At 37.6% G+C, this 10,938-nt stretch overlaps 1 protein-coding gene across 2 annotated transcripts; it reads right to left on the reverse strand.

Annotated features, from left to right (window-relative positions):
* Positions 1-165: 165 nt before the first annotated feature.
* LOC103715234 (phosphopantothenate--cysteine ligase 2) lies at positions 166-8,633 on the reverse strand. 2 transcript variants are annotated; one of them, XM_008802804.6, is made up of 10 exons: positions 8,423-8,633; positions 8,049-8,205; positions 7,783-7,906; positions 7,631-7,675; positions 7,324-7,409; positions 6,561-6,613; positions 6,362-6,421; positions 3,935-4,036; positions 1,461-1,580; positions 166-714 (listed from the first exon to the last, which is right to left on the reverse strand). In XM_008802804.6, exons 2-10 carry the CDS (start codon positions 8,185-8,187, stop codon positions 475-477), a joined length of 969 nt encoding a protein of 322 aa, XP_008801026.3. In that variant the 5' UTR covers positions 8,188-8,205; positions 8,423-8,633; the 3' UTR covers positions 166-474. The 2 variants fall into 2 exon arrangements, with proteins under 2 accessions (XP_008801026.3, XP_008801027.3); XM_008802805.6 differs by having other exon boundaries at positions 8,049-8,209; positions 8,423-8,615.
* Positions 8,634-10,938: the final 2,305 nt, after the last annotated feature.

Consider the following 10,938-nt stretch of genomic DNA (forward strand, 5'->3'; position numbering starts at 1 on the left):
ACAGCAGCATCAGACGCGAAATGCCAGAATATGTAATCTGTTTTGTGCTAAACCAAGCATATCATACATGCAACCGAGTCACCATGACTTCTTTTAGTACTAAAAAATCATTGAATTATTAGCAATATTTCCATTGCCTGAATAATACTCTGAATTGTTCTGAGCTAATCAAACCAATGAATACTTACTCAATTATTTAAGAATTTTATGATTTATCCAAAACAATATTATTTGACTTTTTTTAGAGGTACACTGACCTTCACTAATATGAGCTCTCCCATGCTTGTTTTTAGACAAATACACGTACAAACATATCAATAATTCTGTGCTATATATGTTACTTATAATTAGCCTTTTTTATTATCTAAAATCTGTCCAAACTTTTGGAATTTCTATGCATTTTTCTTTTCCAAATTCCAAAGTTTCGCACCGAGCAAAATTGGTCCCTAATGCCAAGCTGGTGACCATGCCCCATTAGAGCTCCACTCCAGGCTGCTTGATGTACTCAGAGTGCGTCTCTACAAGGAGATCAGTAAGTTGTTCCTCCAAGTCACTGTCCTTATTGTGCCTGCGAACAGTAGTCCTCCCACCTTTTGTGACAAAGATAACTTCCTCCTTGTATGTTGCCAACGCGTTAGCTATGACAACATGCATTCCATACTTTCTCATAGCCGCGTCAGCTTTTTGAAGTAAGATATCTGGATCTGTTTCCAACTGTAGCCGATAAAATGTTAGTTCATATGAATAGGCATCAAAAGCAGCATGAAAGCTGACTCAAGACCTTGTGAACTCAGCTAGATGCCAGACTTTGTCTTTATAACTTAAAAGCAAAAATGATCTCTTTGTCCAACTCACAGGTTCTTATTGAAGGAACAGAAACAACATCTAGTTCCTTAACAAAGAGCCCTCTCTATATAGTTTCTGTCATATAATACAGAAATTAATTTTTTCAATGTGATCATGCAGCATGCATGAGTGAAAAATATAAACCATGGCCATACAGAAGAACACAACAAAGGGAAAAAAATAAGAAAAAAGCAAAATAGCAGCCCTACGCGACAATTAAACATGGAGAAATCTCAGGTGATCAGATTTTCTCATCAACTTCAAAGATCCAGGGGTTACCATCCAAAACATAAAGAATGTCTTCTTTCTAAAAACAGGTACTCTCGGCACATTTAAGCATTCCAAGTAAGTGTCAAAATGTTGCTTAACAGTAATTCTGCTCAAACTTCAAAACATGAAATGAAAATATGATACTAGAGATTGCACCCAACAGAAAACTTGCAAATGCAACTCGATTTGCACCAATGATATTGAATATTCATGTATTTCTATAAAGTATAACCATACAGGGCATCTTTGTTTCTTTTCTTTCCTCTTTTGCTTGGACGGAAATATGATAGTTTCTTAATAGAGTCATTTCCTTTTGGTTTATATTGTAGTAAAAAGGAACCAACCTTGAATGATATGCAAAATGCTGAGGGTGCCCATTCTCTTCTCAGCACCGAGAGCATTTTAGGCACTTGGGTGAGTCGCATGTCCAAAGGACCAATCGCTGACTGGATCTTATGTTCTGCCTGTGTAATCAGTTGAGCATAAAAAATAAAGCAGTATTCAGAAAGCTAATGCTAATGGATGGGATGAAAAGGCATACCATATGGTTCTCACTCTTATGGTAGTACTGGCCAACAGTATCAAAGAATCAAGTTCTGACAAGATTGTATGATAAACAATCTCTGCCATAAGTGACTCAGCTGATAACCTCTCAGCCAACACAATTAGCATAAATTACATCATGCAAGCAAGAGATCTTTTTCTTTAGTTGTGTTTTAAGGAAATAAAAGACAATTCTGAACTTTAGGAAAGATCACTACAGCTTTCATTTTGAAGGGAAGGCATGTTCCGCAACTCCTGTCCATGATTGCTAATAAATATGTGATTCCAAAAGTTAAACCAGAAATGGAGAAACAAAATAAACTCAATAACCTAATCACATTATCTAAACTCAACGGGTTCTCTTATTAGATTTGTTGGTTCTATGGGACTAAAGTCCAAGGCATGCCGAACTGACCCAAACTAGCACAATATTAGGTGGTTCGGCTCGGTAAGGGGTCTGAACTGGGCAAACTGGCCTGAACTGAATAGGACCACCCGCTTCCGCTCGGTTCAGAGTGATTCGCCCCTACTTTTTTCCTCTTTTCCTTCTTCTTTCATCCCTTTTTTTCCTTTATTTCCTTTTTTCCTGTCTTTTCCTCTCCCTTCGTTTCTTTCTTTTTCTTCTTCTTTCTTTCCTTTTTTCCTTCCTTTATTTCTTTTTCTCCTCCATTCCTTTTTTTCTTTCCTTTTTCTTCCATGTCTACTTCCCTTTCTTTCTCTCTTTCCTTTTTTTCTTCTTTCCTTCCTCTCTTTCTTTCTTTTTTCTTCTTCTTTCCTTCATTTCTTTCTTACCTTTTCCTCTGTTTTCCTTCTTTTCTTTTTCTCCTTTTTCTAGCTAGAAGACTTCAAACAATCATAAATCTTAATCATCTAAATGCATCATGTGCCTTGATTGATCTATAAGGATAGTATTATAACTTTGAGCATCTAACAATGTATCAGTAAATACAAAACTGCTGGACTTGAATGTTCCAAATTACTGTTGATGTATCACCATTTGTTCTTTCTAATAGGTTGTTACATTAAAAGACCTAGTTTATAAGTATTTTGTGCTTTCATGTAGTTTTAGTGCTAATGGTATTATTTTTTCTAATTCCATTGCAATTCTTTGAGGGCTAATGGTTGTAGTTTGAAAATGATTTTGAGAATGATCAAAGTACTTGGTGACATATAAATCAAGTCTTACCAAGTCTAATTTTTATTTTAGTTTATTTTTGAAGGAGACATCAAGTACCAATGTTGTACAAGTCTTTTGAGACAATGTCTAAGGAAAAGGTTGGAACTTTTCAAGCTTGATGATTTTCTTGGTATTTACTAGCATGGTTGACCGCGTAATCTAAGAGTTAAGATAGTATTACTTTTGGGTTGTTCTTAGAAGCTTTTGGTACCAGCTATCTATGACTGTGGTTTGAACAGTACAGATATATAATACCATAAAGTGTTCCTTAGAATTTCTAATTACTACTAGTTTTGTTCCAATTTCAAAATTGCAAATTGTCTAATAGAAAATTTAAGTAATTTGAATGTTTATAAAATCCTAATGGGTTCTTTGAAAAGTAACTAAGGCTTAATTGAGAACTTTAAAAGTACACTGCAATACTTCTAAGCATCCATAAACCTTAAAATAATACATAAAAATAAAAAAAATATAAAAAGCCAAAAAATGCTGTAGCTGTACGAATTGGTACACATTTGCATACTGAGTATCAATACGGTATGGTATAGTATCATACAATTCAAGTATGGGCACAGTACCCAGTACTGAAACTGCAGATTTTCGACTAAACTATCTCCCCAGCTTTTAAGAAACATGCAGAAATCTTAACTCATCCACTTGCAAACTTTCATGGTATCACCAATGAATCAAATATCAGAATAGTTGATTGCTAAATTAGTTGTCTTTGTTTGCAAAAGAAAAACCGTCTTCATCATTGCAGTACATGTGGTTAATAATTATGAAAGTAAAAAAAGAAGTTGAATGTATCATGTAAAAGTCTAGGAAACTGTAAAGGCTTATGTTTTAATGATAATAGTAACTCTGTAAGATGACAAGTGTTAAGCAAAATTAGTGTCTCAGAGTTTAGAACTTCGGTTATCTACATTCTCACACTTGGCTCTCCTTTTTGACCTGACTTGAGAGTTTCAAAATACTAAAATTGTAGACATGACTTTGCAGTATGCACTACTGACTACCAATGTTAAAGTGACAGAAAGGTACCCTGTAACTTCTATAACTGATAAAATGATAACACATGCAATAATGCCGTAATCATACCATGCTCTCCCATGGGACATAAAAGTCAGACACTGCAGCAGCAAGGTAAAACATCCCATGTGTGCCAGTACAACTCATTGATGTAGCCACCAACTTTAATATCTGTTAACAAAGATAAAAACCCAAAAAAGATGAGGGTGCCCAGAATTTAGTTTGCAGCAAAGCAACAGATATGTGACAGTGAAGAAGGATGGAGTCAATGTCTAAAAGTTTACAATTGATTGCACAACAATCACAAAATATCTTAAAGAGATGAAATAAATGGAATCCAAAGCAAGCGTCATGCATATAGCCACCAAAAATACTAAGGACAGCCGAATCAAAAAAACTCACAAGATGACTTTATCAGGGAAATATACTCCCTCCATTTTTTTCAATTTCCACCTTAGAGTTATTTCATAACATTTAAGACTTCAAAATTATCCACTTCACAATTCAGAGACCGGTTCTCCTTGGAGTATTATATGGAAGTATAAGGAATCCTCAAATCTTCTAAGAAATCAATAAAATAAGTCTATAAAATGAGGAGTCCCTCCATTGCTCATGAACAATCTCTATAAAATAAGTCTTCATATTCTTTAAGGACTAACTATATGTAACTAATTATGTACATTACAGGAAAGCTACCGGACACCTTTTGAACAAAAAAAAAATGCAGGTATCAACAGATTAGAAGAGAAGTGAAGATAAACAAAATATGAAGGCCAGTAAGGATGATCAGAAGCACAACCTAGTATCTCATTATCAATCATAAAGCGAAAATGATGGACAGGAAGTAATTAAGTTACAACTGACAGAAGGTGAACTGAATATCTAGTTTTAACTTGCCAACCCCCCAACCACCTGGCATTCAAATAGCAAGAACATCAAGAGCAATTATGTCAAAATAAGATGGCAAAACAAACATTCTGAGAACAATCTAGGTGATTTCTACAATGATACAACTGTCTGATTCCAGTATAAGCATGATGAAGAATCTCATCACTTGGCAGTTTTTCAGATATGCTAGTGCTCCACTTCTTAGAATGGACTCAATTCTTTATCTACTAAAATACCCATTTATCATTCAACTTCAAAATCTTCCTAGATAATAAGTGCGAGCATAACTGATTGGCAGTTTTTTCTTACTTCACAAACTCCCAACTAAATATATACTAAACAAATACAAGTGTGAGGACAAACAATTTCTTATATATGTAAGCATATTTCAGTATATTTCATTAATTGCAGAGATACCACTGATATACTAGCATAATATACATCTTCTTTAAGATAAACATAACCAGTGTTGTTATTTTCAGCATACTGACACTTCTAACAAATTGCCTATGTTCTATATACTAAACTGTCCAAAAGCTATTTGCATCATTTAACCAGATGGCATGATTAGAGCCTGCGTAGTATTAGGTCGTTGGTCAGGTAAAGGCTGACACCAATTCAAGGTCTGTAATAAAATATTTATCTCGGAAAATTCTCGAGCTGACTTCATTTTCCAATTCCAGACAATTCCTCAGTCTTTTACAGTGGCTTAAAATAGAACAAAGATCCAGAGTTCTCACATATTAATAGTTATAATAGTTCCTTAGAACATGATGTGACTATGTGCATGCTCATTCCCATCAAAAACAAGAAAAGTTATATCCATGCTTAGGCTATTACAGTGGGTACTGCAGATTATTGCTATGCAGCAAAACGACTCTGAATTAAGCAGTGCATTGTGTCTAGATATATAAAATACATGTATGAAAATGAATAATTAACTTTAGTTTCGAGTTCCATTGTAATTCTGCACAGTTATCAATACTTGATACACTTCAGAATAAAATTGACGGCCAAAGTCCAATGCATTAGCTTGATACACAGATTTCTTTTTTCTTCTGAATACATGATGACTTTTCAAGTCAAATAAATTTTCAAATTTTCAGAAAACTATCCTATAGTTATTGAACTTCTCATCAAAGTGTTACTTGCCAAAACAGTAAGTATTGAAAAATTATTTTTTTAAGTTCATAACTAATTGTGAGTTGCTCATAAAATATTTTTGGACATGCTAAATTCTATTGTACGCAAAATTTTAACCTTGTAGAATCAGTTCCAAATTCTGAGAAACTGAGCAATTAACTATTATAAAATAGCATGCAATATGTGCAAAGCTGTTTGCAGTATTAGGTCTAAAACGATTTATAATTATAAATGCACTCCCTTTTTTGGTAGTTGCATTCATCTTCTCGACAGTCATTGAGTTGGCATCTAGGGAGATGCACATAAATTATAAATGATACTTTTAGCTCATAGTGACATGCTAACGGTTGTGGCAGAACAAATCTTAATAGTCTGGTTCAAATAATAGATTCCTAACAAACAAATGTGTCCTTCATACACTAATATTAAGCTAATATCATAATAGCTAGTGAACACGTGGGAAACCTGGAGATATTCAAAAATAGTGGTGAAAGGAAGTTTCAGCAGTAAGCCTTCTTCCACTGCCTGCAAAAAGAGATAATTTTCGCTGATTACTATTTCTTGCAAATCACATCTCCTGCCTAACAGATAAAGACCAAGAACCGAATAAAACAGCTTGGGGAGCAGGGGTTGAATAATATAAAGAGTATGCACAAATAGTCACCTTACGGTAATCTCTGATTGCCTTTTTGACCACCGTAGCATGTGACTGGCACACTTGCAACATAAAACAAATTATAGTGAGAAAAATTAAAAAGTTAATTAATAAAATAAATGGGGCAGGTCGAAGAATTATGAAAACAATCAACCACTAGTAGCATCAGACTATCATATACATAAAGTCCATATCCTTGAAACAGATAATCTTAGTTTCCATGTTGTGTTATTCATTAATTGAGCTTCACGTCAGAATTGAGCAAAGTAAATAATGACAATATAATTAAGTACAAGAAAATCCATTAACTGTGAAAATTGCAGCATAATACAAATTCCTAACTTTTGGGCTCTGTGTGGGTGATCTGAGTTATTTTAGATATTTGAAGTTCCCCTAAGTCCTAATCTTTAAACAAATAATTCACAATAATTTTATTTTATTTTATCTTTTGCTCATAAACATGTCATCCTCCATCTATTATGGATTTCTGCCTTGCTAAACTAACCCAGAATTCTATTATGGGATCAATAAAAAGGTTCCAGCAAATTATCTAACACAATAATATCGATAAAAATAACAATAATAGTAATAGTAACAATAATAATAATAAAAGAAATCAATTGCAAAATTTGCAATTTCCTAGTTCAGACTTATCTGCCACTTGAAATAAGAATGGGAACAGAAGCAAAGATAAGCTTGTTTTCTTTTTCTTTTCTTGTTTTGCAAGTTCAATCCTGGATAATGCAAACAAATAGTCATTGAATTTGCAAACCTTGAATTGATGAGTCCTCTGTGAGATCGAAGAACTCAAGAAATGAATCTTGCGGAAGATAACTACAGTAAGGTTGACAGCTTCCCCTGAAAATAGACATAACTGTGATTTATACTTTTTTTAGGGGCAGAGGGACAGGCCACTGATCTTAGTTACATAGGGATAGAAACCAATGACGCACCCATCTAAGACAGTATGCAAATCAATTCTATAACAAATGAAAACTAAACAAATTATATTCTAAGAAAATCAATAATATGATACTTAGAAAAGTATGAGCCACAACACATTTGAACATCAATCTCACCGTCGATAAACAAAGATAACTGCATATCCAGCCTTCACAAAATACCTGCAAAACACTCAGATAAATTAAATTAAAATAGAATGACATGGATCAAGCTTAGATAGATATACCAAAAGATAGTTGTAAAAAATAATAAAAAAAGCAATTTATACTCTGTAGATGCTGCTCCTCTGTAACCTGAGCTGAAATTATCAATGTATCGCACACATCTCTGCTCCAGGGGAACAGTAGTGCCACCGGAAGTCACACAAACAACCCTAACAGGGCTCCCACTTTCTGAATAATATCAGAGCAAAAACCAATCAGAATCGGAAAAAAAAACGTCTTTAAAACAATCAAATTAGACAGACCAAGAACTGATAACCTAATAAAGAGTACGCAATTAAATGGTCGACAATAAATTAAATGTAAAATTTGCCTGAGGATCGAGCGATCCCATCCATGAACTCTTTCAACTTCCGGCAGATTAGATCGCCATCTCTCAGAGGCGGGGCTGAGTCGAAGAAGGATTTCACATCAGATTCTTGAGGTGCTTCCGATCCATTTATCGAATCCATGATCCCTGCTCAAGAATCCTGCCTTACAATCGAAATTTTCCACATCAGTTCTAGAAAAAACAAACTCTTTTATGATCATCTAGCACCAACTGATCAGAAATCCACGTAGGAAAAATATCAAAAAGAAAATCCTAATCAATAGGCAAATAAAACCAATCAGGGCCTGCTTCCCGCGGGATTGGAAAAAAAAAAAAAATATCGAAACCAAGAAATTTTTTCAAAAATTCGTTCTCACCAGGAAAAAAGAAAAACCCAAATTCGAAGCACAAATGATCCGAGGAGTCGAATCACTTCTTTCTTCTTAATCTTCTCTTTCGTCGTCAGCTCGCCCGGATCCCTTCCCGACACCGGCAAGGCACGGGAGAAGGTCGAGAGGGTGATTCCGCTCTCTATATTCTGTATTTATTTTGAAAAAAAATTTGGTGGTCGAGTGGATTCGATACCACTATAATAATATTGACGGGCAGTGATTATTTCACAATATATTTAGACTATTAAAAAAATATATATATTTTTTGGAGAGAATCAAGCATCTATATTTTTTTTTTTTTTTTTTTTTTAAGAAAAGAAGGAGGAAAGGACAAGCCCACCCCGCGTAGCAGCCTCCACCAGCCAGAAGAATATTCGATGCGGGCAAAAATGACCGTGTGTTGGGCACCCCAGTCGGTTTTACTTATACCCTTTCCATCCATGGGCTCTGCTCGGTTACCCCTCTAGGCTCCGGCACGAATACCACGTGTGAGTACGTCACACCTAACACCACCGAGGCTACCAGCAGAGCTATATGCCCTTTCAGACCCCGTATCCGAGTAGGGAGCATCCGGTCTCCACAATTTAATCGACATTCGTACGTTTCAAACTCAGAATCACTTGGTTGGAAGTAAGGCCACGCTCCTACTAGGCTACCACCACAGTGGTTTTCTTTTTTCTCTTCACCAACTTCATTTTTGTTGTATATATAAAAAAAATAGGCCGAATGATAATGCAAGATTAAAACCTAATTGCCCATCAATTTTTTTTTTTTTTGGTAAAAGCGGCTACTCATTTCATATAATTCTAACGTGAGTACAACCAGCCATATCACAGGAAAGTAAAAGATACAAAGGATGAGGGACGTCTGATGCCTCCGTCCAGAGAAAATCTCCGGAGTGCCGGGCAACAAAGGAGGCGACCCAGTTTGCTGGCCTGTTCGCCTCCATAAACACGTGTCCAATCTGAAAATCACCCATCAACTGGATCATCCTACGGGTCTCCCGGATGAGAGGATGACCATCCCCAAACCGATCCGCCCCTCGGAGCCAGTCAATAACCACTGATGAGTCTCCCTCGAGGCAAACCCGCTCCACACCCAGCACCTGCCACACATAAGATATGCCCTCCCAAGCTGCCCGAAGCTCTGCTCCGACCGCTGTAAGTCCTGGCGTACGCCTCCTACTGCTATCATCCTACCAAGATGGTCCCTGATCACAAATCCAACGCCTCCAGTCACACCATCCAAAGATCGACTACCGTCGAAGTTTACTTTGAGATAGCCAAGGGGTGGGGGTACCCAAGAAACATGGGCAAACCGGGGCACTGAAGCAGCGTAAGGAGTACCCCAGATGTCCCTGGCAATTCCAGAAGAAAACCCAACGGAAGCTGCAATAACCTCCCTCGCTATAGCAACGCTCTGTCCACCACCATTCTCGGAAGCGATCTCCTCCCCTCAAACAGACTGGCATTCCTGTCCAACCAGATGTAGTAGGACAAGTATGCCACAAAAATCCCTGCCTCGGCAAATCTGGGCCTCCGCATGGAAACTCTCAACAACTGAATCATATCCTGCACAGAAACCACCAAGTCAGGTAATGGGACCGGTGACCTCCTCCATATCGCTCGGGCTCTAGGACACTGCAAAAGGACATGCTCGGTCGTCTCCTCGATTTCAGCACACTCCTCACAGCACTGAGACACCATCATGCCACGTCGAACTAACAAGCTCCTAGTTGGAAGGCAGCCCCAGGTCACCTTCCAGATGAATAGCGCCACCCGGGGATGAATCCGCAACCTACATATCCAACTAACCTTAATCTGGCGAACTGGCTCCGACCTGATCAAGGCATGAAGATCTCTAGCTTGAATCCGCGACCGTCCCGACGGCAACCATACTAGTCTGTCAGCCCCTCCCCCAGAGAGAACCGGAAGAGACAAAACCGACTCCGCTAACTGCTCCCCAAAAACCTCCCGGATCAACTCCTCCCTCCACCGTCCCCCCTCTAAAGTCAACAACTCACTGACCCTGCAGCCCGCTAATCTCGCCGAATCCACCATGGTCGGCAAACGACAAATAGGCAACTCCGTCGCCTAGCTGTCCTCCAGCACATCAATAGAACGACCGTCATCTATGATCCATCTGATCTCCGGAAGCACCACCATGGCTCTAGCACACATCTCCCTTCAGACCGGAGAGTGGTGCCGACCAACTCGCACCCCGGGGACCAAGGCGCCATACTTGGCCCTCATCAATGAGGACCACATACTCTCGAGCTCGAGCACAAATCTCGCCGCATCTTTTCGGCCGGGCTGGAATCACTTGTGGTGTCGCCTCAGAGGAGGGGAACGTTGGATCAGTAGATCCGATCCGGTTGATGGGATGATGCCAGAAAAAAAACAAAAGCTGGCACGAAGCCTAGACAAAATTTTCTGAGAATGATAAGCAATGAACGAATTATTGGTTAAGCTTTCACGTTAGACATACTTATTATATGAAAA

The sequence above is a fragment of the Phoenix dactylifera genome, chromosome 7, assembly GCF_051530095.1.
Source record: "Phoenix dactylifera cultivar Ajwa chromosome 7, Ajwa_hap1_PhDact_Kaust_v1.1, whole genome shotgun sequence".
Taxonomy (NCBI): Eukaryota; Viridiplantae; Streptophyta; class Magnoliopsida; order Arecales; family Arecaceae; genus Phoenix; species Phoenix dactylifera.

Excerpts from the sequence above, each read along its gene's own strand:
- LOC103715234 (XM_008802804.6), bottom strand. The coding sequence starts at position 8,187 with ATGGATTCGATAAATGGATCGGAAGCACCTCAAGAATCTGATGTGAAA. Across the intron at positions 4,037-6,361 it reads CTATTTTTGAATATCTCCAG|ATATTAAAGTTGGTGGCTAC; the intron begins GTTTCCCACGTG and ends CTTTGTTAACAG. Across the intron at positions 715-1,460 it reads CATTTTGCATATCATTCAAG|TTGGAAACAGATCCAGATAT; the intron begins GTTGGTTCCTTT and ends TATCGGCTACAG.